The 25,356-nt window shown below is 58.8% G+C and overlaps 1 protein-coding gene across 2 annotated transcripts in view; it reads left to right on the top strand.

The window, feature by feature from the left end:
* The window catches only part of SIPA1L2 (signal induced proliferation associated 1 like 2), a 58,078-nt gene extending 34,136 nt beyond the window's left edge, over window positions 1-23,942 (top strand). The window contains exons 9-21 of one of the 2 annotated variants that reach the window (XM_054712926.1): window positions 1,566-1,823; window positions 3,080-3,163; window positions 4,009-4,109; window positions 4,713-4,816; window positions 7,498-7,880; window positions 8,419-8,643; window positions 11,350-11,506; window positions 12,757-12,976; window positions 14,616-14,747; window positions 19,497-19,550; window positions 19,971-20,091; window positions 21,249-21,330; window positions 22,772-23,942. In XM_054712926.1, the coding sequence (XP_054568901.1) occupies window positions 1,566-1,823; window positions 3,080-3,163; window positions 4,009-4,109; window positions 4,713-4,816; window positions 7,498-7,880; window positions 8,419-8,643; window positions 11,350-11,506; window positions 12,757-12,976; window positions 14,616-14,747; window positions 19,497-19,550; window positions 19,971-20,091; window positions 21,249-21,330; window positions 22,772-22,918 (2,068 nt within the window). In that variant the 3' untranslated portion in view covers window positions 22,919-23,942. The remainder of the gene's footprint in view (window positions 1-1,565; window positions 1,824-3,079; window positions 3,164-4,008; window positions 4,110-4,712; window positions 4,817-7,497; window positions 7,881-8,418; window positions 8,644-11,349; window positions 11,507-12,756; window positions 12,977-14,615; window positions 14,748-19,496; window positions 19,551-19,970; window positions 20,092-21,248; window positions 21,331-22,771) is intronic. The other variant, XM_054712925.1, reaches the window with a different exon arrangement.
* The last annotated feature ends 1,414 nt before the right edge of the window (window positions 23,943-25,356 follow it).

Below are 25,356 nucleotides of genomic sequence, written 5' to 3'. Positions count from 1 at the left end.
CAGAGGGCTTCTGTCTCCCTCACGCATGTTCATTCACACACGAGACGAGCAGCTCACTTTCTCGGAAGCGCCTGTCGTGCCGGGTCTGTGTGCACGTGCCCAGGTCGGGGTTCACTTGGCCTTGCTTCTTGGAGAGGCATTTGCCGGGAGTCCCTTCCCAGCAGCCCTGGCGGTGATGCTTCGGATGAGCTGGGGACACGTCGCCTGGCGTCCTGGGCTGGGACCACCCACGGGGAGAGGATGCGCTGGGGCAGGCACAGGTGCGCATGGGCCTCCGCAGGCTCCTTGGTGATTCTTACTTGACACCTCCCGCTTTCCCTAAAAACAGGTTGAATTTACTGTTCGCCTCCTTTAAAAATATATGTTATTGACTTCAGAGAGGAAGGGAGAGGGGAGAGAGAGAAACATCCATGATGAGAGAGAATCATGGATCGGCTGGCTCCTGCACGCCCCACACTGGGGATCGAGCCCACAGCCCAGGCATGTGGCCTGACCGGGAATCGAACCGTGACCTCCAACACTCAACCACTGAGCCACGCCGGCCAGGCATGTTCCCATTTTTTAAAGGAATTTCTCTCATCCTATGGAGCAGAACGAAGGTTGATCAGGTTTGATGACATATTGTAATTAGTACCGTTTCGATGATGTCTCAGCCACAGAAATAAAGAAGGAAATATTCGGTTTATAAGAGTAGTTGCTGTAAAAGTGTCACATTATAACGAAATTAATTTAGATTTAAAAATAAAGCCCTTCTTTGGCCGTGGCCCACGTGGCTCAGTTGGTCGGACACCATCCTGTGCACCAAAAGGCCGTGGGCTCAATCGGTAAGGGACCTGGAGGAGGCAGCCTATCTGATTTTCCTCTCACATTGATGTTTCTCTCTCTCTCTCCCCACCTCCTCTCTCTCTCAACAATAAAAATTATTTTTTAAAGAAATTTAAATAAAAAGAAAGCCCTTCTTTTGAGAATAGCTGGTTTTTATCAGGGCCAAAGAATGGCAGTTTTTTTAATTTAAAGATCATTGGCCTATGGCTGTGCAGAAGCCGGAAGCGGACTCTCCGGCCCGGCCCCGCCAGCCGCGCGCGTTGCAGCTCCTGTCGCTCCGCTCAGCCGCTCCTCCCGACTCGGCACTGACAGCGCCTTCTTCCTCCGAGACTCCAGCTGAGTCACAGCCACTTATTAAGTCTCCAGGCTGAGCGTGAATTAAGGGCCCGCACCACTCCGCCATCTGTCTTCTCTTTGTTTCTTCTTCCTCTGACGCCAAACCTCATCGACGTGAAACCCAGACATGCACTGGGGTGCTCTCTGCTTCCCAAGATGCAGGGTTCCCGTTCCTTCCATTCAGAACGTAACTCCGCGGCCTTTAACCTTGGTGGGTTCCCCGGAAAACTCCCGGACCCGCCCCGTTCAGGCAGCGGCAGCCCGGGGTCCCCTGAACCCCCACGACTTGCTCCTCGGATGCAGTGGCCCTGCCTCTGGTCTGTGGGCCCCACAAGCACACGGGGCCGCGGGGGAGCCGAGCCGATGCCTGAGCCTCCCTCTCGCCCTCTCCTCTCGGCCCGCAGGGGCTGCTCGGAGCTCTGCCGCATCCCCATGGTGGAGTACAAGCTGGACAGCGAGGGCACCCCCTGCGAGTACAAGACCCCCTTCCGGAGGAACACCACGTGGCACCGGGTGCCCACCCCGGCCCTGCAGCCCCTGCCCCGAGCCTCGCCCGCCCCCGGCACGCCCGACCGGCTGCCGTGCCAGCAGCTGCTCCCGCAGGCGCAGGCCGCCATCCCGCGCAGCACCTCCTTCGACCGCAAGCTGCCCGACGGCACCAGGTACCGTGGCGCCACCTCCGAAGGCCGCACTGTCCCATCTGGGGCGCAGCCAGGCTGTGGGGGGGCCTTCCCGTGTGGCTGCGGGGTTCTGAGTCGGCTTGCTCTGACCAGTTGGCAGGCAGCGCTGGGGCAGGCCCGGGGTGCGGGGATGCGGGAGCCCCCTGGCCCTGGCCCTGCGATGGAGCGGATGACACACTGGTCCTTGCGAGGGACTGAGTGTGAGACAGCCCCGGGATGGAACGTGCAGCGTAGGGAGCAGAGTCCGGATTATTGTAGGGACCGTGCACGGTGCCAGGTGCGTCCTGGGAACCTCAGGGGATCCCCTTACAGTGCACATGGCCAATCACTGTTGTTCACCTGAAAATAATATAATACCGGACGCCAACTGCAGTTGAAAAACAAATATGAAAAAAATGAGGGCCCCAATCACAGATTCCGCCACCAGGGCCCCCTCCCCCTCCCCCCGCAGTCCTGCGGGTCACTCAGACCCTCTAGGTGCCTGCGAGCAGCACTGAGTAGAAACAAGGCTGCCCCATCAGGGATGAACCCCATCTCCCCCGTGGCCGTGTGTTAAGAGGGCCCTACATCCGTGGTCAGCACACTGCGGCTCGCGAGCCACATGCGGCTCTTTGGCCCCTTGAGTGTGGCTCTTCCACAAAATACCACGGCCTGGGCGAGTCTTATTTTGAAGAAGTGGCGTTAGGAGAAGTTTAAGTTTAAAAAATTTGGCTCTCCAAAGAAATGTCAATCGTTGTCCTGTTGATATTTGGCTCTGTGGACTAATGAGTTTGCCGACCACTGGTCTACATCATGAGCTTTTCCTGGCTTTCCTCCTTTTCAGCAAAGTGAGTTGAGTTTAAAATGACTTCTGTCGAGTTTAGGGTTTTCTCTCTGCACAGCTTTAAGTACAGAACTGAAATGTGTCTTGTGTGAAGGTCACACACCAGGTCGTGGTGATGTGTTCATGACGCTGGCCTCCTGGGGTCGCATGGCTGTGCTTCCATGTGTCACGGAACCACGGTCTGCACGGTGACGTTACATGCTCTGGCCACGTCTTTCCTGTGACGCAGCGCCAGCCGTGAGCACCCGAGGTCTCCGGCATCACCACGTCTCACTTGTGTCCACCACGGGTCCTGCCCCTCCTGCCACGTGTGCTTCTGCCCCGTGGCAGTGGGCTCGTTGGGAGAGCGAGCCAGGCCAGGTGCCGGCTGCACAGAGGCCTCGGGGCCCTGCTAGTGATTCTGGTTCCGTTTCAGAAGTTCGCCCAGCAACCAGTCATCCTCCAGCGACCCCGGACCCGGCGGGAGTGGGCCCTGGAGACCGCAAGTGGGCTACGACGGGTATGGCCATCTCCCCGCCGCTGGGCCTGGAGGAGCTGGGGGGATCCTGGGAGGAGCTGGGGGATCCAGGGAGGGCCTGGGAGGAGCTGGGGAGATCTAGGGAGGGCCTGGGAGGAGCTGGGGGGCCTGGGAGGAGCTGGGGGATCTAGGGAGAATCTGGGAGGAGATGGGGGGCCTGGGAGGAGCTGGGAGGAGCCTAGTCAGAGTCTGGGAGGAGCTTGGGGGGTCTAGGGAGGGCCTAGGGGAGCCTAGGAGCCTGGGGGAGCCTGTTTCGGGGACTGCACGGCATACGCAGCCCTCAGAGGATGTAGAGATGCCAGGCTGAGTCTGTCCAGCCAGAGGCTCCTGGTTTCTATCTAGGCAGCTAGTGCTCGTTTGTCTGTATTCCGAGCTTGTCTGCTTTTTCTTTTTTTAATGTATTTTAGTTGATTCCAGAGAGGGAGGGAGAGGGAGAGAGAGAAACATCCATGAGAGAGAGAAACATGGACCGGCTGCCTCCTGCACACCCCACCCTGGGGATCGAGCCCGCAACCCAGGCACGTGCCCCGACCGGGAATGGAAGCGTGACCTCCGGGTTCATGGTCCTCTGTGAGCGTGCGGACAGGAAGGAGTCGGGGCTCTCTGGGCAGTGCCCTTGGAAGTGTCCCCTCACCTGCAGAGCAGGCAGGGTCGCCTCGACACCCCTTTGCCCGCCTCCTGGTGGGGAGGAGCGGAAGGCTGCCTCCGCGTGGGCTGAGGCCCCCCCTTGCAGCGTGGGCTCCCCGGGTGCCCCGGCGCCCGCAGGTGAGGTGAGCCCCAGGGCGCCTGGGAACATGGCGACGGGCTCAGCTCTGTGCGCCCCCCAGGTGCCAGTCCCCCCTGCTGCTCGAGCACCAGGGCCCGGGCCCTTTGGAGTGTGAAGGAGCCAGGGACCGGGAGGACGCCATGGACGGAGGCAGGCACCCAGGTAATAAGGAGCTCCGGTACCCCCCCCCCCCCCGCCACGCCCTCCCCTCCTGCTCCCTCTTCTCCATCCCTCCTGCCTTCCCTCGCTCGTTCCGCACTTGGCTGGTGGGTGTCGTCAGGCAGCGTGTCAGCTCGACCCCCGAGGTCAGCGGGCCGGGTCAGCTATAAAAATGGACCATTGCCTTTAATTTTTTTATATATATTTTTAAAAAATATATTTTTATTGATTGCAGAGAGGAAGGGAGAGGGAGGGAGAGAGAGAGAGAGAGAAAAACATCAATAATGAGAGAGAATCATGAATCAGCTGCCTCCTGCCCTCCCACTGGGGATCGAGCCCACAATCTTGGCATGTGCCCTGACCGGGAATCGAACTGTGACCTCCTGGTTCATAGGTCAATGCTCAACCCCTGAGCCACGCCGGCCGGGCCGGACCAGTGCCTTTATGGTGCGTGTCCTGCCACCCCGGGGCGTGTCCGCTGGTGAGACCAGAAAGTCCTAGAGCCACGGTCTGTTCACTTTACCGGGACGTGCCGGCTCCTGTGCTCTCTGCTCTCCTGCTGACGCTAGACATGGGGTGCTCAGCTCTTCCCTCTCCGTGTGACAGAAACCAAATGGCACGGCCCAGCCTCCAAAGTCCTGGGCTCCTACAAGGACCGAGGCCTGCAGAAGGACGGGAGCTGCAAGGAGTCTCCCAACAAGCTGTCCCACGTGAGTCCTCCCCCGCGTGAGTCCTCCCCCACGTGAGTCCTCCTCCATGTGAGTCCTCCCCCACGTGAGTCCTCCTCCATGTGAGTCCTCCCCCACGTGAGTCCTCCCCCACGTGAGTCCTCCCCCATGTGAGTCCTTCTCCCACGTGAGTCCTCCCCCACGTGAATCCTCCCCCACTAAGTCCTCCTCCTTGTAAGTCCTCCCCCACGTGAGTCCTCCCCCACGTGAGTCCTCCCCCACGTGAGTCCTTCTCCCATGTAAGTCCTCTCCCCACTAAGTCCTCCCCCATTAACTCCTCCCCCATGTAAGTCCTCCCCCCACATGAGTCCTCCCCCGTGTAAGTCCTCCGCACACGGGTCGCGTGCTGCCTCTCGGATGCCTCTCCGCACATCACGTTAGCTTATTGCCAGGACTTCTCCATGGCGCGTCCTTGACCCCGCAGGTCTCTCAGAGCCGAGGTGAAAAAAAATAAAAAGTCAAGATTTTTTTCTCTCCTTGATTTATGAAGAACCTCGAAGAAAGGTCAAAGGTCACAGTTGTTACCGGCCAGGCCACGAGGGCACCGTCAGCCTCTGACCCCGATACCCAGTGCCGATGGTCACTAAACCGTGTTCCTCCCGACACCTGTGAAGTGTCTCCACTGTGGGTGCCGGGCTGACGGGGCGTGTCAGCCGGGTGTGGTCGGGGCTCCCTGCCGCCGCTGGTCACTGGTCGCTCAGTGGGACAGGCCCCGATGGGTCAGGATGACAGCGGGTGTCATTCACTGTCCGCCCGGCCCTGAGGCGGAGCTTACAGGTGACTCGCTCAGTGAGCATGAATTGTTGGTTGTTGCCAAGGAAGGCCGTCTTAAAGTAGCTTTTTTTTTTTAGTCCTCACTGGAGGGCATTTTCCCATTGATTTTTTAGGGCGAGTGGAAGAGAGAGGGGAAGACAGAAACATCGATGTGAGAGAAACACACCCATCGGTTGCCTCCTGCACGCACCCTAACCAGGGCCCGGGCCGGGGAGGAGCCTGCAACCAAGGTATGTGCCCTTGACTGGAATCGAACCTGGGACCCTTTGGTCCACAAGCCGACGCTCTGTCCACTGAGCCACACCGGCCAGGGCTGAAGTAGCTTTTTTTTTTAAAACTGGAAGCTGTAGAAATCTGATCAGCTCCTGAGTTGAGTTGTCTTTCCTCCTCCCTCCCTGTCATTGGCGAGCTCTGTTGCTGAGCGTTAGCCCATAGGGTACCGTCCTCCCTCGGCCGAGCCTGACCTTGGCTGACCTTGGCTGACCTTGTCTGGGCAGCTCTGCGGTAGCCGTTCAATCCCACCTCTAGATCAGAGTGGCCTCAGCAGAGGGAGGCGGGTGGGAGTGGCCATGAGAGCATGCTGTGTGTCAGAAACATCGGAGGCGCTGAGGGATCGATGGCTGTGAGTGACCACTCCAGACAGATGGGGACATCACTCTGTTCTCTCCCCCTTCTGTCTCCCAGGGACCCCACAGCTTCCCCCACAGAGCGCCTGCCCCGTTAGCTCGCTCAGGCCTCCACGTGCCTGTGACTGCAGCATCCCCTACACTCTAGACGGCCCGTGAGGTCCGAAAGGTTGGCGACCGCTGCTCAGACGGTCTCAGGGGCCCCCCGTTAACCCTGTGATCCCCGAGTCTCAGCACAGGCGGGCAGTGACGGCAGCGTCCCGCTGTGGCTCACCCCCGCCCTCCCGCCCAGACCCAGGCTGGCGCCGTAATTGGTCACCGAAGCGCTTTCCTGGTAAAAGCCCGCTCTCCTCCTGTCACTCATCTTCCCGTGCTGTCCCAGCTCCTGCGGCTGCGTTGACTGTATTCTGGTCAGCGACACCGTGGCCATACTTCCGTGCTTCAGGCACAAGTAATGAACACAGACTGAGAAGGTTCCATTGGATGGGGGATGCAGCAGGGGAGGAGGAATTGGGGACGGGTTTTTTTTTTAGGGAAGTCCTGTCATTGGCTCACTCTGAAGACAGTGGAGGGGGTGGTGGTGAGCTCGTCTGTCTGTGGCTTCGTGAGTCCGGGTGAGAATAACCGTCTTCCTGAAGGAGCAGGTGCAGCCACCCCGGGAGACAGGGCGGGCTGGGGTCCCGCCAGCACAGTGCGGCGGCACCCCAGCAGCCCGGCCCGCGGGGCTGTGTTTCCCAGAGCCCGGAGTGTTGCGTTGACACTCCGCTGCAGTCGTTAGGTGTGCAACCGCATGATGGCTAAGAGCAGTGTCCGTGCCCTCATTCAAAGGTCCGTTATGGCCCTGGCCGGTGTGGCTCAGTGGATAGAGTATCGGCCTGCGGACCAAAGGGTCCCGGGTTCGATTCCAGGCCAGGGCACGTACCTCGGTTGCAGGCTCCTCCCCAGCCTGGGCCCTGGTCGGGGCATGTGCAGGAGGGCAACCAATCGATGTGTTTCTCTCACATCCATGTTTCTCTCTGTCTCTCCCTCTCTCTTCCACTTTCTCTAAAAAACAATGAGAAAAATATCCTCGGGTGAGGATTAACAATTAATTAATTAGTTAATTAATTAATTAAATGTCCTTTGTTGTTAAATGCCGAGCCTTGTGCACTGGGAGCCTGGCTGGGCTCAGGCACACGGACCTTCCCTGTGGGAAACGCGCGTGTGCCCAGCGCGGCGACGCGTGGCCCGTGGCCCCTGACACCCTCGCTCCTCTCCCCGCAGATGGCGGACAAGGGCTGCCCCAGCCCCTCGAGCAGCGCCACGCTGTCCAGCAGCGCCTCCAGCACCAGCGACGACAAGCACTTTGGCTCCGGGGACCTGGACCCCGAGCTGCTGGGCCTGACCTACCTGAAGGGGGCGTCCACCGACAGCGGCATCGACACGGCGCCCTGCCTGCCCCCCGCGGGCCTGGGCCCCGGGCACCTGCCGGGCAGCAGGTCCATGATCCACAGCCGGGCCGAGCCTTGGGCGGGCTCCGGAGACATCTCGGGGCCCGAGGACGAGCAGGCGAAGCTGTACGCGGTCCACGGCTACGCGCCCGCCCCCACCGGCGGCGCCGCTGACGGCAGCATGGGCGACCTCAGCGAGATCTCCTCTCACTCCAGGTGAGTGCCTGCCGCCCTGCTGCCCGCACCTGCGAGGTCCCCTGGGCCCTGGGCACCTCCCCTGGGGGGGTCCCCTGGGCCCCTCGCGCCTCCCCTGTGGGGTGGGGTGGGGGCCTGAGAGAGGAGCAGTGTGCGGGTGAGATACGTTTCAAATTGTGAGATTTACATGCTAGTAAGCCACGTGTTCGTGCTCACTCCTGCCCACCTCTGAGCGCAAAACCAGGCATGTCCCCAAGCCCACAGCCACACGCTCTGTCCTGTCCGCCTCTGAGAGCAGGGCGGGCAGCGGGAGGCAGAGACGTGTCAGAGCGCCCGGCCTCCACGGGCTCAGGATGCTCAAGTGCAAGCTGCTTGCCGGGGGACATTGAACAGGAAAACGGGCAGCAGGCGTCAACGGATGCTTCTGGAGCGGGTGGCTGTCAGCGTGCCTCTTTGCTCTCAGAGGCGGACAGGAGAGAGCGGGTGGCTGTGAGCGTGGGGACCAGCCAGCACCCCTGAACTCCGGGTGCATTGCCGCTTCTGTCTGTTCTCTCCTTAGCGGCTCACACCACTCGGGCAGCCCTTCCGCTCACTGTTCCAAAAGCACCGGGTCTCTGGACACGTCCAAAGTCTACATCGTGGCTCACAGCGGCGGCCCGCCGGTGCCCGGGTCCATGTCCAAGGCCTACCACCGCCAGGGCGCAGTGAGCAAGTACGTCATCGGCTGGAAGAAGTCGGAAGGCAGCCCCCCACCCGAGGAGCCCGAGGTGTCTGAGTGTCCAGGGTAAGGTGGCCGCGGGTCCCTCCAGGCAGCCTGGGCTGAGCGCATGTACCCCCCCAACAGGACGTATTTTCTAAAAAAGAATAATCTAGCCCGAGCGGCGCGGCTCAGTGGTTGAGCATCAACCCATGAACCGGGAGGTCCCGGTTCGATTCCCGGTCAGGGCACATGCCTGGTTTCGGGCTCGATCCTCTGTGGGGTGTGCAGGGGGCAGCCGATCAATGATGCTCTCTCATCATTGACGTTTCTATCTCTCTCTCCCTCTCTGAAATCAATAAAAACATATTTCAAAAAAATAAAAAAGAATAATCTAGAAACATCTTTGTAAAACTCTCTAAATGTTGGCATTTCTATTTCTCTTAAGTCTTCTCTTTCCTTGATTTTTACATGTAAATTTAAAAGCAATCCCTGCTGTCTGACTTCTATTCAAAACGCTGCCCGCAGTGGCAGGGTCTCGGTGATGTGCTGTTGGTGGCGTCAGCATCGACTCGGAATAAACAAGTTCAAGGACAATTCGAGTTCCCACAGAGTCCGAGTGCGTTCGTTAGAGTTGCTGTTCCTGTGACCCAGTTACAGCCGGACTGTGACTTCCCTTCAGGGGTTAGGTCTGGGGGGCAGGGAGGGAGGACTGTTCATCCGTGGTCCTGCACATGCACACACACACGCACGCATGAACAAACACACGCACACGCGTATACTCCAGATCGGGGCCTCCGGAGCATCCGCGTGCTCACCTCTAGTCACGGCCACAAAGTAGGCCGTGGGGGGCATGTTGACTGTCGTATCACCTGGCAGCCTGAGTAAAATTACTAACTTAGCAGGAGAGGCTGGTGATTTCTGTGCCGGCGCATAGGAAAGCTAGAATAGCGCATTTTATTAGGAGGTACGGCTGACCCTGGACCAGATGGGTTTGGGCTGTGCATGTCCACTCCACGCAGATGTTTTCAATAAATGTGTGCGGTATCAGACACGTATTTTCTCTTACGCTTCCCTTCGTAACATTTTCTTTTCCCTAGCTTACTTTACTATAAGAAAACAACATGGAATACACGTAACATACAAAACCGATGTTACTTGACTGATTAAGTCAACAGCAGGCTATTAGTCCATTTGGGGCGGAGTCAAAAATTATGCATGATTTTCGACTGCGTGGAGGGTCGGCGCCCCTGACCCCTGTTGCTGTCCAAGGGCCGCCCGTCTAGGTGTTAGATGTCCATTCGGCAGTTACGGACGGCACCTGGCCTGGCGCCTCCCAGCGCCACGTCTCCGTCAGAAGCTGGGCGCTGCCCGGACGCCTCATCATCACACCTCCGTGGGTCCCTCTCTGGCTTCGTGCAGAACCCCCTCCCCGCCCCCCAGAGCCAGGGCGTGTCTTGTGGCCCCTCTTCATGCCCTGCCATCCCCCAGGCCAACCAAATCTCCAATCACGTCTCAAACGTTTTAACAGCTGCTTTTCACACCGCTGTCTGCTCACGTCCGTGTGGCTGCGGCTCCAGGGTCCGAGGCTGCAGGACCCCCGAGCGCCTCGGGAGCCGAGCCAAAGCCTGGAGATTCCCAGAGCATCGCTGTTCCTTCCGAGCGAGTCTGAGTCTCTCGTCCGATCGTTTCCCAGGGAGCGGTCGCACTGACGGCCCCTCGCGTTGGAACTACTCGTCCCCATGACATAGCGTCACAGTCGCCGTCTGCTGCCCCGGGCCCTGGCCCTGGCCCCCGGGAGCGACGTCTCCGGTCCTGGGGCTGACGGTCGCCTCGCTGACCCCGTTCATTCACTCCGTCCGCAGGGGGTTGTGTTGCTCCGATTGCGTCTCCAGAGCAAACCTCTTCAAACGGACTTTCTCCCTGGAAAAGCGCTGAGGCAGTAACTCAGCCAGACAGCCTTTTGTTGCGCATAAATACATTTTTATGTGCTGATAATGAGGGGAGACAGCTGCCTTAGTTATCCCAGCAGCTCTGCCGAGTGGCTGATGACAAAACCTGCTTGGCGCACGCCGGGATTGATTACTCCTAGACCCCAGGCTCCCGGGCCCCTCCCTGCGGCCCCGAGATCCGGGGTGTGGCTGGCTGGCTGGCTCGGGTTTCTGGGAGGCACAGGGGTGCCCTCACAGGAGCACGAGGATCTCAGATGAACGATTGAAACTGTTTTCTGACACAGATTAGGGAAGGAGAAGTGCAACCTTATTCTATTTTTTTTTAAAACCTTTTATTTATTTAGGAGAGGAAGGGAGAGGGAGAGAGAGAGAAGCATCAGTGATGAGAGAGAATCATGGATCAGCTGCCTCCTGCACGCCCCACACTGGGGATCGAGCCCACAACCCGGGCACCTGCCCTGACGCAGTATCGAACCGTGACCTCCTGGCTCATAGGTCGACACCCACTGAGCCACACCAGCCGGGCTGGGGAGGAGAAGGCAGCCTTATTGTAAAAGCTGGCTGCGTTTCTTCTCTTTCGGGGCTTGGGGACGGGATTCGTCTCTGAATTATTCAGGAGTCTGACTCTGCAGTTGATTCCTTTCACACACAGGACAGGGGGAGGGGGATGATTGGGGGGTGCGGAGTGGATGCAGTAGACGCGACAGGACTGAGCGGTCCAGAGCCGTGTGTGGTGCGTGCGTACTGGTTGAGTCTGGTTATGGGATGTCCATTCTCACGCTGCGGGCGCTTTGTAGACGGCTGGGCACCGCTTCTCACCTCCCTCTGCTTGCTCCGACAGGCTGTTCGCCGAGATGGAGCTCATGTCCCCCGCAGCTCAGCATCCGACGGCGGCGGCGGGAGAAGGCGGCTCGGAGACTCAGCACGTTCTGTCGAAGGAGGACTTTGTGAAGCTGATGCTCCCCGACAGCCCCTTCGCGGAGGAGGGGAGGAGGAAGGTCAGCGGCTCGGGGGGCTCCGGGTTCCTGGAAAGGGAACTCGACCGGGAATCGAACCGTGACCTCCTGGTTCACAGGTCGACGCTAGAGCTGGTACAGACTGCCGTACGCAAAGTCCAGTCCCTTTGCTGTTAACAGGAATGAACTTCTCCTTGACACATGTGGGTTTTTCCTCTGAGGCAGATCACTTCCTTTTCATGGTGTAAATTTAACTCCAGTCACACACATTCAGCCGGCGCCTCAGAGGGACGGACTGACAGTGGAGGGGACACGTACAATAGGGGTATTTTTAGCCGCCTGGCTGCATTCACACGTGGCGGTAGCCATTTCTATATTTGTTTCACGCAAACATTCTGGCTCTTTCTGTTGTTCATGTGAAAGGAGTGTGGTTCAGTGTGCTGAAGTAGTTGGAAATTCAGATTTCATTTCTTTTTTTCTTTTTTTTTTTAGTATTTGACTACTTGCTTCTTTAGGAAGAACTTTCCTTACCCTATCTGTGCTTTAATGCACAGGCATCATAATGGTCCCTTTACCGCTGGTTATGATCGACGACTAAGATTCAGTTTCCAGCCACGGTGACTGTGTCCTGTGAGCGATGCTGTAAGGTGGACAGCAGCGTGTCACTTCACCGACTCCATTTCTCGCAACCTGTTGCGTGGCCTGGGAGGCGAGCGCTCACCATCAATGTGTTACTGTTTAGATTAGATTGAACCTCACCGGCCATTGATTGGCACAGAAGTGGCCCGATAGCAACAGGGAGTCGCTTCCGATCAACATCAAGCCAAGCGCTCCGCAGGGGCTCCAATACCTTGCCTGAAATGACAGCCCCTCCATGTCCAAGGTCAGGGAGGTCCCGCTTAGCGTTTCAGAGTGAGCAGAGCTGTGCGCGTCTAACTCACCACACCCGTCTCCCAGAATGACTTTGTGCCGGTGATTTTTAAAAAATATTTTTTTATTGATTTCAGAGAGGAAGGGGAGAGAGAGAGAAACATCCATGATGAGAGAGAATCATTGATCGGCTGCCTCCTGCCCTGCACGCCCCCCACCGGGGATCGAGCCCGCAACCCTGGCATGTGCCCTTGACCGGAATCGAACCCGGGACCCTTCAGTCCGCAGGCCGACGCTCTATCTGCTGAGCCAAACCGGCCAGGGCTGTACCAGTGATTGCTGGGACCCCACTCACTGTCACCTCCGTCTGTGCTTCCAGCTGCCTGACGCCTGTGTTCTCCCGCCCTGTGTTTGAACCCTAGTTTTCCTTCTACGGGAACCTGTCCCCGCGCCGGTCGCTGTACCGCACCCTCTCGGACGAGAGCATGTGCGGCCACCGCAGGGGCGCCTCCCTCGCCAGCTCCCGCAGCTCCGCCCTGGACCACGCGCTGCCCAGCGACATCCTGTTCAGCAGCACCCCGCCCCAGCGCAGCACCCTGCCGCCCCGCACGCAGCCCGCGCCCGGCCTGGGCGGCCTGCGCAGTGAGTGGGGGCTGGGGGGCTCTGACCCGGGGCCCGCGGGGCCCCTCGGATCATCTCCAGGAGTTGTTGGGGGGTTACTTTTTAAACTATGTAGCATTTCCTGGTGTGTTTTCTTCTTTATGTGATAAAATCCCCAGAGTGCGCATTGTAAAGAAGTTAAGCAATACAGTGCTATCAATTCTAAAGAAAAATTGAAAACCTGTATTAAACCTGTTTTTTAAATCCTCACTCGAAGATATGCTTAGAGAGAGAGAAACATCCATCCGTTGCCTCCTGTACGTGCCCCAAACGAGAATCCAACCCACAACCTAGCTGTATGCCCTGCATGCCCCCTACTGGGGATGGAGCCCGCAACCTGGGCGTGTGCCCTGACCGGGAATCGAACCCTGACCTCCTGATTCATGGTTGACGCTCAGTCACGGAGCCACGCCGGCCAGGGCCTTTTCCACTTTAAAACGTGCGCTTTCCCAGGCAGCGTCTGATCTTCAGAGAGAGAACCTTTCGCTAGTGGGGACTCGCTCGGGTCTGGTTCCCGGTTTGGAGTTGAGAGAGTGCAGATTAAGGGGTGCGATCGGAAGGCCTCACCCCGCACCTCCAGGCGGGATTGTGACAGCCCAGGCCTCCGGGGCAGGGATTTTAGCTTTTCAGTGCTCCAGCTTTGAACCCGTTCAGGATCTTTGCTCTCCGGAGATCAAGATCCTAATCTAAGCTCGGGAGCCAGACACCTCGCCAGCGGGTTTCGGGCGGTTCATGCCAGGACTCGTGTGCATTTCCTGCGAAGTCACTGAGGCGGGTGCATCAGGTTGGAGACGTGAAAGGAAAGCCGGGGCGGGCAGGTGGTTCCGCCCGGCATGCAGGGCCTTGGCTCCCGTTGCTGGTGGGGTTCAGGGTGAAACCTCTTCAGTGGCCCCGATAGAGAAAGAAGTGGGAGTGGCCGTTCGGGCGCAGGGTTCCCGGGCCAGTAACCAGGGACACCAAAAGCACAGGGTACCCCTCCCTCCCTGACCCGGGCCCCCAGCCCCGGCAGTACCACTCGGTCCTGCGGTGAGAGTCAGGAGGAGAAGTTTAAACGTCGGAGGCCAGTGCGGGCAGACAAAGGGAGACCGACCCGGGACCTGCCGTGCAGGCAGAGTGCTGTCCCTTCTCTTCCTCGCCCGTTTCTAAGGGGACAAAGCGCGTCTCCCTGCCTTTTAAAGTGGTGATCAGCTTAGGTGACTCCAGGACGCTTTTAAACTCCCCGGTTAGCGAGACCGCGCCAAACGCTCCGTGCGGTTAAACTCACAGCACTCCTTGAAAGCGGGAGGTCACCCCAGACGAAAGCAGGAGCTGGTTCTGGTGAGCTCGGTGGAGGTCCCCAGCGAAGCCTGCCCGGGAGAAACTTCCGTGAGGTGCCCATCTGTGTGAGGCTCAGTGCCAGCCCTCCCCCCCCCACACACACACACACCAGGTCTCTGCTGTGACCTCTGAGTGAGTCTGGAGGGCGGGACGTTTCTACAGGCCCCAGATTGTCCAGCTGTGTCTTTCCTTGGGCAGGGGGTCGGGGGACAGGAGATCTTTGACAGGAAGTTGCCTCGGCCCCTCGACGGGGCGGGCGTGCCCCGAGCTGCGATCTGCCTGACTCTGGTTTTGTTTCGTTTAGACGAGTTCTGGTTCTCCGACGGGTCCCTGTCGGATAAGTCCAAGTGCGCAGACCCCGGCCTGATGCCCCTCCCGGACGCGGGCACGGGCCTGGACTGGTCCCACCTCGTGGACGCTGCTCGGGCGTTTGAAGGTAAGGACTCGCCGCCTCCAGGGCGGCAACCTGGGGGCCGCCTCTGTTCCCGGGGCGTCTGGGCTAACGTTTGGATGCTCACACATCTTTGAGGATGGAGCTGTAACCAACGACCCCTCCTTGGGGGTCGCACTTCAAAAAGATTCTGCAAACGCTGTGGAGGAAATAAAGAAACAAAAGGAATAAAATAATTTTTTTAAACTGGCAAATGACATTTTTAGTGCGATTTATCAGTAAAAATATCTATGATCAAGTTTCTTTGAATGTTGATAAACCAATATAAATTTGATCAAAAAATGAAAAGTACACGTGGACAGTATTAGAAATGAGAAAGGAAATTAGTAGTAAATCATCCATAAGAGAGATTGTAAAAATTAAGGGATGTCACGCATCTATATAGGAATATACCTTTTCCGATATATTTTCCGGAGATTGGACACTTCTTGCAAGAAGCACTCCAAGGCCAAGTGCAGAGGGCAGTGGAAGAGTTGTCATGTCCCTATTCCCAAAGATCACCAGAAACTGAGTTTACAGCTCATTGTTTGCAAATTTCAAAGAATAACGATGCCCTCGTATACATTTTCCTTCAAAATCAGAAACAGCTTTATTGCATAAGAGGGTTCTTTCCTGATAACAAACACACACAAAGATTCATGGCAATCTTGGTCATGAATATTGAGGTGAAAATGAACTGTTGTGGTAAATTAAAAAGATTATTCATTGTTATTGGCAAGAGTTTAGCCGGTTTAGTAAAAGAAAAACTTCTAATTGTAAGTTACAGTAGATGAGTTAATTAAAAGTTACATCCATTTCACCAAAAGGGTATATCTAATATAATTAGAACCTATCCTATATAATAAAGAGCTAATATGCTAATTAGACCAAACAGCAGAAAGACTGTCCGGACTACCTTCCGGACAAAGCCAGGGCTGCGAGGCCCGAGCCCCTTGCATGAATTTCATGCATCGGGCCTCTAGTTTTTAACAAAAAGATTTGAGAGATACCTTCAAAGCTTAACAAAGAAATCTACTCTATTCCAAAGAACTGCATAATAATTAATAGGAAAATAGGATAAATATATCCCCTAAATCCAGAAACCAAAGGTATCATTTGAGACCACGTCCTATCATCGTGTACTGGGATCCTGGACATTAAAGCAAGGAAAGGAGAAAGGAATACTTTCTGGAGGTAAATGAATATGTATGGGTATGCTCCCTTATCTAGAAAGTAGAAAACCACTGGTCAAAGTGCGTGCATGCACAGTCCACAGAAGAAGAATCACGCGTGAATAGGTCCTCGAGAAACGTTCAACCACACGTGTCAATGTGAACGCTCAGGAGCTGCCAGCTCACACCTTTTGAACATCAAAATGATTCAGCTGCTCTGGGAAGCTATGAAGAATGCCCGCCGCCCGTGTCGTTACAAAGATTACAAAATGATTCATGTTTTGGTTCAGGCAAGATGATGAAAAATGTACCCACCCTTTGACCAGAAACCTAATTAATTCCTGAAAACTTGCTTACTGGAAATTATGCAAAAGAAGAAGAAAAAAAAAGCTTCCAGTAGAGAAATACTGCACAGCATTATTACAATGTGGTGAATCAGTGCGTAGGTAACCACACTGTACCATGAGAACTGCCGTCTAAAGGTTAAGGCCTTCCAGGTCTAAGGGAAGGTGCGTCCCTTGCCCTGCCCTGCGCTCCTCCCGTGGGGCCCCGGCCTCCTGGCCCCGCGTCCTGTGAGTCGGGGAACTGTCCGGGGAGCAGTTCAGGTCTGTTTTATGCGTGCGGTTCTTTGGTCTGGTGGGGGCGAGACGTGGCCCTTGGCCCATCCGAACTCCTAAATGCAGCCGGCGAGCTGTGTCCCACGACGCAGCCATCACCCCGTCACCGGCGGGGAGCCCATGGGTTTTTGTCAGGCAGACAGACGTGAGGGGTGGGCGTGCTGAGCAATCCGCGCACTGGGTCCCACCCCCGTGCGGTCAGGGGAACAGGCCGGCTGGGAAAGCAGCTGTGGGCCCACAGGGGAGCGTCGGGGGAGGTGAAGTCTCTTGGAAAGCTCCCAGGGTGTGAAGTCCTTCTCAGTGAGGTCACAAGAAGGCCGCGGTGTGTCCTTGAGCGTCGGTGTGTCCTTGAGCGTCCATGTGTCCTTGAGCGTCCATGTGTCCTTGAGCATCCGTGTGTCCTTGAGCATCTGTGTGTCCTTGAGCATCGGTTGAAGGGATGAGCTGTTTTGAATGGAAACAGGCTTAAAAGGTGCAATTACAAGCTGGTGAGGGGAGAGGGGCCTGGGGGTCTCGGGGCCCTCGGGCGAGGATGACGAGTTGCTCAGCGCTCCTCCCGCAGATCCAGGCTCGCCTTGCCTGCTCTCCACAGCGCCCGCAGCCTGCTGGGTCGCGGGAACGATTTGCAGCCACTGTTAACCACCTCAGCTCTCATGGCTGTGGAGCTGCCTGCTGACTGTCACCCTCTGCTTAGTGCTGAACACACTCACTTAAGAAACGGACATGAAAGTGGGTTTTAGGGGAATGGTTTAACGGGAGTGTCTGTTTCCTGTGGACCCGAGCCCACTGCCCCCCCTGCCAGCCTGGCTTTGCCCGGGAAGAATGGGAGCGTGTGTGTGTGTGTGTGTGTGTGTGTGTGTGTGTGTGTGTAGTGTGGGTGGGTGTCTCTGTACCCTACAAGCTGTTTAGGGGACTCCATCACCCACGCCTCTCTCCTCACAGTTTTGTCTGAGCCATTTGGGTCCATGTCAGTCATTGCTTCGTCCCTGAGTGTTCCCCGTCGCAGAAGTCGGCGGTGGGGGTGCAGCCTCCGCCGGAAGCTGCGCTGAGATGAGCTGCTCCACAGAGCGCTTCAGTGCTGTTCCCAGTCAGGTCACATTCTGTCTGCGCTTCAGCCTCCCCGGCTCTCAGCTCCAAAGTGGAGCCCCCTCTGGGAGGCTGCGTGGTCGGCCACGCTCTGCTCCGGCCCCGCAGCCCCGAGGGCGGCGTGATGGCGCCGAGCCAGCTCTGTTCCTGTCAGGGACGTGGCTCTTGTGTAAATGAAGGCGGACATACATGAAGTCAGCGAAGACATGTCACTGGGATGTTTAGGCTGGACCGCCAGCCTCGCATACGAGCAAGACAGACGCCCGGCGACTTATCACGGGGATGCCTAGCAGACAGATCCGCCGGTGGAGCTCGCTGAGAGGGAGAAAACTCGATCTTGTTTTGACATCTTTTTTCTTCGTGCGAAGCGTGCCCTTATTCGGGGCCATTGCAGCGCTGAGGGTCATCTTGGACATTAGGCAGCCAGACCCTGCCCACCCCTCGCCAGAGCTGCTCTCCCCCGTGTCCGCCCGCCTCTGCTGGCGCTCCTGTCCGTGCGGAAGGAGGCAGCGCCCACATCCTGCCGTTCATCTGAACCCCGTCACGAATTATCTCATCCCGGGACCAGGATGGTCCGGGATGTTGGTCCCAGATGCTGTCATTGGAGAAGATGGAAGCGCTGGCTGAAGGACGGCTGCGCGCCTGCCCAGCTGTGGCGCGGGGACGCGGATGCGAGGCTGGAGGACCCGTGAGCCCGTCCCTCCTGACTCTCAGCACAGCTCCCCGGAGGCCCGGCCCCATGGGGCGCTTCCAGCCCATGTCCCTCCTGTGCCCCCGGCGGCCTCCTTTCCAATTAGCGGGCAGTGCGTGACCCTCCCTCAGCCAGGCAGGCAGGTAGCTCATTAGAAGACGCGTCCCGCAGCCAGAGGGAGACGTGGGATCAATTAAGCACAGAGCCCCCCGACGGGGACCCGGGTGCCATTTCTCAGCCATTAATCACATCCTGAAAACGCCGCCGCCGCCGCCTCCCACACCTGCCGCGTCCCCGATGCCCGCTGTCCAGGCGCGCCTGCTGGCGCCGAGGACAGAGACGGGGTGGGCGGGGAGACTGACCTTGCTGGGAAGCAGGACATGCCCCCCAGCATCCCCGGGCCGGTGCTCAGCCCGGAGCTGGGCCAGTCGGCGCCAGTGCAGAGGATGCTGTTCGCCCCCCTGCCTGGCGGCATCGCTGCCTGGGAAGCTGCGGAGCCCAGACGAGAAGTGGCCGGGGGCCCAGACGGCACAGGCGGTCCTGCTGGCCAGGTGGCCGCCGCGCCCTCACGCTTCCCCCGCGGGTTCCTGGGGCGGTGACGCAGCTCCTCCGTCACCACCGCTGTCCCTGCCTTCTCAGAGTGAGTCATTTCATTTTATGTTTCTAGAGAGAGTGGAAGGGAGGGAGAGAGAGAGAAACATCGATGGGAGAGAGACACATCAACTGGTTGCCTCCCGCAGGCACCCCAACTGGGCCCGGGGATCAAGCCTGCAACTGAGGTATGTGCCCTTGACCGGAATCAAACCCGGGACCCTTCCGTCCGCGGGCCGGCGCTCTAACCACTGAGCAGCATTGGCCAGGGCCAGGGAGCGGGTGTGTAAGCAAACCCAGGAGCTTGTGTGGAATGTGTGCCCTGACCACACTGCTGGGCACCGCATGATGCCAGCTCTCGGCTACTCCCGGTGTAGCAGGCATGCACACACACACACATACACACACACACACATATAGACACACACATATACACATACACACACACATACACACACACACACACACACACATACACACACACACACGTATATGTGGCTGTACCTCACAGAACCTGTCGCTGGAGCCTGGCGGGCCGGAGGCTCGGGGGCCCAGGGGCAGAGCGGCCCCCTCACGGGCTCTCCGGCTCTCATTTCAGGCCTGGACGCGGACGAGGAGCTCGCGCTGCTCTATCACCACGCGCCCTACCTAGGTGACTGGCGGCGGGCGGGCCCGGGCGTCCGGGACCTGTCCTTGCATCCCCGTGTGCACGTCTGCATGGTCACGTCGAGGGCCGGGCCGCCTGCGTGACGGAGCCTGGCCGCCGCGCCCACGGTGCTCTCAGGGCTGGGGCCGAGGAGCGTGGTCTCCTGGGTCCCGGGTCCTGGGTCTCGGGTCCCGGGTCCAGCGCCGTCGGCACCTGTCGGGGAGAAAGCGGGAGCCGTGGGCCCCGCCTGTGCCTGCCGGCGTCGGGCTGTGTGCATGGCCGTGCGGCCGGTCCCAGTGCTTCCTGTGGTCCGCTTGCCCGCGTTTGTTTGCTCTGTTTTGTGAACTGATTGGGGGTGAGGGGAGGTTTTAAGTTCCTTTCCACAAGGAATGGTGGGGCTAACCCCCCTCCGTGTGTCCCTCCCAGACCAGAGGGTGGCCGCCTTCTGCACCCTGACCGACATGCAGCGCGCGCAGGGCCTGGAGGGCGCCCCGGAGCTGCCTCTGTGCGTGGAGCCCGGCGGCCAAGAGTTCCTGGACGCCACGGGGTATGTGAGTCCGCGGGCCCTGCCCCGCCCCGCCCCCCGTCCCAGCCCAGTGATCAGGGATCCGATAACTGCAGGCAGCCAGCTCCCCTGCCACGGTGCCCAGTGCCACCCCGTCCCTCAGACCCAGGGCAGCCAGCTCCCCTGCCACGGTGCCCGGTGCCACCCCGTCCCTCAGACCCAGGGCAGCCAGCTCCCCTGCCCCGAGTGCCGTCCCTGGTCCCTCAGGACCCAGGGCAGGGACGGGGTGGGACTGAGCGGCTCCTGCTCTGCTCCGTGGCGGGCCTTGCCCACCCAGATGTGCAGCCGGTGCCCATGGTGTGAGGCTCCCCACGGCGAGGGAGGCTGTGGGCCCAGGTCAGCGTCTGCCAGTCACTGACGGTGCAGACGGGACCCTCACGGCGGGGCCTCCGCGGCCAGGCTGAGTGCTGACCCCGAGGACCCTGTCCTCCCAGGCCCGGCCCCCCCCCCCACCCCCACCCCCGGCCGCACGCCTTCCATGAAGTGCGTCGGGGATGCACCAGCTCCTCCCGGGTCCTTGCCGTGCTTATGGTCCTTCGCCTGTGTCATCCATTCCTAACTCCTGCTTTTAAAAAAAAAAAAATGTACTTTATTGATTTCAGAGGGGAAGGGAGAGGGGGAGAGAGAGAGAAACATCAATGATGAGAGAGAGTCATGAATCGGCTGCCCCCTGTCCGCCCCACCTCGGGAACCGAACCATGACCTGGTTCACAGGTCGACCCTCAACCACTGCGCCATGCCCAGTCCAGGCCCTAATTCCTGCTTTTCCATGAGCCCAAGTGACCATGAACTTGGTAATGACCAGGAGAGGCAGAGGGAGGAACTGAGTCCATTAGTTCCCAGGACTTCCTTCACTGGGGTCTGTCTAGTCTCCCGACATCCATTGGGATCATCCGTGTTTGTTTTCTTACCAACGTAGGGGCCCTGGGAGGCTCTAAAGCGTTCAGATCCGTGGAGATGGGGGCGGGGCAGGTGTTCCAGCGAAGCACACCACGTCCCCTCGGGAGCTGGTGCCAGGCTGCCCGCCCTGGCCTGGCCGGGCCAGGCCCAGGGGATGGTTTAGAGGGAGCGCCGAGCAGCGAGCGCCCTGAGCGGTGCCTGACCCGGGGCGGGGTCTCTAACTCTGTCCTCTCTGCCAGGGAGCCGTCCCCGGCCACGCTGACGGGCAAGGTGAACCAGCTGGAGCTGGTCCTGCGGCAGCTGCAGACCGACCTCCGCAAGGTAAGCCTGGCGCTCACTCTCACGGCTCACAGCCCCTGATCAGACCCTCCGCACACAGCGCCCCCCTCCCCACCAGGAATGAGAGGAAGGGGCTGGGAGAAAGGCCCTGATCCGAACCGGGATCGGCTCAGGGTCTCAGACGGCACACGGGGTGATGGGCAGGGAGGGGAAGGCAGGGTGGGTGCGCCAGGCAAGGGCTGGGTTGTTGGAGGAGGGGATACGGAGAGATGACTTTTTAAAGAAGAGGTGGTGGTCGGGGTGGGAGCTCCGAGCATTAGGAAGGTACGCAGGTGTCCTCGACGGCAAGTGCAGGCCCCTTCTCACCTCCCCCCGCACAGAGTGAGGGCTGCAGCCAGGGCCCCCAAGTGTCCCCACCTCCCGGCTCTGCTTTGGGGACCAGACCTGGGGAAGCAGTGTCCTAGGGTTCGTTTGCAGGAAGATGAAGGAAATTTCCAGGAATGACCTTCAGAGTTTAGAAGGTTCAGGCCAGAGTACGAGTTCCAGGGGTCACAGTAAAAGGCTGGAGGGTCTTGGGGGGGCGCAGGAGCCCGGGCGTGTTGGGAGGAGGGTCCCGCGATGAGTGACAGGAGCTCGATTTCCTGCAGTGACCGGAAGGGGAGGACGGGGTGGCAGATGGGGCCTCATGGGGAGTCAGCTCCTCAGGGTTGAGGGGGTCCTGGTGCAGGGGGTACGGGGCCAGAAGGTCAGGAAGCGGACGGGCGGGCCGTGCCGGGGTGGGAGTGTCCTGAGGAGGCCGCCGCCGGGTCCCCCCTGCTCTGTCCCCCCAGCCCTGTCCCCACAGGCTGCGTAGGTCCCATTAGAAACGCCGGCTGCTGGAATCTGCAAGGTGGGGAGCCTTCTCCGTCTGGGGCACGTCGCCCCGCAGCCCGGGACTGGCCCCTGCATTGTACTGCTTGTCGCTGTATTGGAAACTCCAAAAGTGATTCTTCCAAACATCTCGGTTATTTCTAGTTTTCCATGGCAGCCTTGGAAGGTCATTAGGAAGGTCATTCGGGGACTCACTGTGGTGGGAAAGCTGAGGCACAGGGGAAGGCCTGCGTGCTTCCTGATTACAGACGTGCCCCGGTCAGCAGCCGCGTTAGCGCCGACCTTGGTGCTGCAAGGACGTTCGCTCAGCTGTGCCTTCGTCCAGGGGACTTGCCTTAACCTCCGTGGTTGAGCATCGACCTAGGAACCAGGAGGTCAGGGTTCGATTCCCGGTCAGGGCACATGCCCGGGTTGCAGGCTCCATCCCCAGTGGGGGGCGTGCAGGAGGCAGCCGATCCATGATTCTCTCTCATCATGGATGTTTCTCTCCCTCTCCCTCTCCCTTCCTGTCTGAAATCAATTTGTAAAAAAAGGTAATTGTTTAAAATAAGAAAAGGAGTGAAAAGTAAGGGGCAGGCCTGGCGCTGCGGCGCTGACGGTGTCTCTCCCGCAGGAGAAGCAGGACAAGGCGGTCCTGCAGGCCGAGGTGCGGCACCTGCGCCAGGACAACCGGCGGCTGCAGGAGGAGTCGCAGACGGCCGCCGCCCAGCTGCGCAAGTTCACCGAGTGGTTCTTCAGCACCATCGACAAGAAGTCCTAGCCGGTCGCCCCCCGAGGGGCCGCGGGACATGCCTGGGGCCCGGGATGTCGCAGGCAGACACGGGGGCTTAGCCGTGCCTCCAGCCGGTGCTGCCGTCCCCGCCGTCCCCGCGCCCCAGCAGGAGGGCCCATGCTCTCTCCGCGGCCGTCGCGAGCGGGAAAGCGGGTGTGAAGATGAATGTACTCCGTGTCGAGATGAATGTAACCCCGGTGTCAGCTTAGACTTCCCCTGTAGACGCTACCACGTGGTCTGTGTATATAGTTGTGTCCCTGGGCGCCAGGGGACCCGCTAGAGGTGTTCACGCACTCCCGTAGTCCGGGCCGTAGACGGTCAGGGAAACCCGGAGCAGATAATCAGACGTATACTCTATGGAAAGGCGGTCTATTTTTTTGGATGTACAGTAGTTCTCTCTGCACAGCCGCTCTCACAGCAATAAGACAGGCGTGGCCGGGCGTGGGGAGGCCGCGTCGAGTGTGCTCGATGGCTCAGCGCTCGCTCGGACGCCGTGACGGAGGCTAATTTATCTGCAGGAGCAAACGGTGCCTGGATCTTGACCTTGACCGTGCTCTGATGCTTTTTAAAAAGAGGCGGCCGCCGTGTAAACGGCTCGCTCAGTAGTCACCCGACCTTAGCTCAGGCGCGAGTAGCGGACGCTGTCAGCGAGGGCCGCCGGCTCACGGGCCAGAACCTCCCGCGCGCTGGGCCGGCGGCGGCCACGCGGGCAAGGCCAGCTCGTCTTTGTACAGAGGCTTCGATGAAGTGTCCTGTATTTAACACCCTTATTTAAGCTTATTTAACCCGAAATGGTTCATTTTATGGACACGGTGTGGCCCGCGCCCTGGGAGGGCGTGCGGGAGGCCGCCAGCTCCGCGGCGCTGGGCTCGCCCGGCCGGCCGGAGACCAGGCCGCAGGCTAAGCACCGGATGCTGCTAGACACGACCTTTGTATTGCTTTCTGGTTTTTAACGGTTCCTTTCGAGAAGAACGTCCGTTTTGCTTTTTTAATAAATGTTTGAAAGAGCCCACACAGCAGCGGTGTTGTCGGGTGAATGAGATGTTGTGTCCCCAGCGTGAGCGGCTGTGAGCGTCTTTCGGGGCGTGTGGGGTCTCTGTTAATGCTGCTCAGCCGCCTACAAAATCCCAACCCGACTCAAACAGTGACGGGTTCCTCCGAACAGCTGCCCTGCGCCAGACACTGTTCCCTGCACTTCCGTCCACCTCCTGTAACCCTAACGGTGTCCTCACGGACAGCGTGGGACCCCCATTTTACAGCTTGGTAAACTGAGGCTCAAGGTAAGTATTTACTAAGGTTGCCTTGTGTGTGTGTGTGTGTGTGTGTGTGAGAGAGAGAGAGAGAGAGAGAGAGACAGACAGAGAGAGAGAGAGATTAGAATCTTATTCAGTAAAGAATTTGGTGTTCCTTACAAGAAAATACAAGTAATAAAATTGTAGATTTGGAAAACCACCAGGAAGGGGTAAACCATAACTTCAAGTCGAATGTCAGACAGACAGGAGACGGCGCGCGGGCCACGGGGGGAAGGGGCCCACGACAGGGTGCAGGGTTCTCCCCGTTCTGAGAGCAGAAACTGTGTCAAGCATTAGAGGACGCAGCCCAGCCAGGGTGGCTCAGTGGCTGAGTGTCAACCTGTGAACCAGGAGGTCACGGTTCGATTCCCGGTCCGGGCACATGCCCGGGTTGGGGGCTCCATCCCCAGTGTGGGGCGTGCAGGAGGCGGCCGACTGATGATTCTCTCTCATCGTTGGATGTTTCTATTTCTCTCTCCCTTCCTCTCTGAAATCAAAAAAAATTTTAAAAGAAAAGGGAGGGATGGGGACCTGAATGAGTCCATTTGTGGGGACTTGAGGTGGATAAGCACTGGGACACCAGCCAGCTTCCTCTCACCAAACACAGACTCGTTGGACCCAGCGCAGGGAGGTAGGGGACACACCGAAGTGCCCTCTGGATGCTAAAGGGCAGCCAGGTGGTGATGGATGGCGGCCGATTCGGCGAGAAGCGACGTCATGCCAGGAAGCTCTGCTCAGGAGGCCGCGGCGGAGCGGCGGGGGGAACGGCAGGGGGACGGAGGCCTCTCTGAAGAATGATTAATTTGGTAATTAATGCGGAGAAGAGGGAGAGCGGCTCTGAAATGTTTGCTCCAGGCCCTGCGTGTTCACAGCTCTGCGAGGCGGCAGCTGGTCGGAGCGCGAGGCTGGATGCGCTCACACACCCGACGCCAGGGAGCAGGGGGAGGAGGGGCCTGGGAGCCAGGGCCAAGAAAACGCTTCCAGAGGGGAAAAGGGCCCGGCCCGCGTGGCTCCGTGACCTATGAACCAGGAGGTCACAGTTCGATTCCTGGTCAGAGCACATGCCCGAGTTGCGGGCTCCATCCCCAGTGTGGGGCGTGCAGGAGGCAGCCGATCCATGGTTCTCTCTCATCC

The sequence above is a fragment of the Eptesicus fuscus genome, chromosome 24, assembly GCF_027574615.1.
Source record: "Eptesicus fuscus isolate TK198812 chromosome 24, DD_ASM_mEF_20220401, whole genome shotgun sequence".
In the NCBI taxonomy this organism is placed as follows: domain Eukaryota; kingdom Metazoa; phylum Chordata; class Mammalia; order Chiroptera; family Vespertilionidae; genus Eptesicus; species Eptesicus fuscus.
This window is presented reverse-complemented; position numbering and strand designations above follow the sequence as displayed.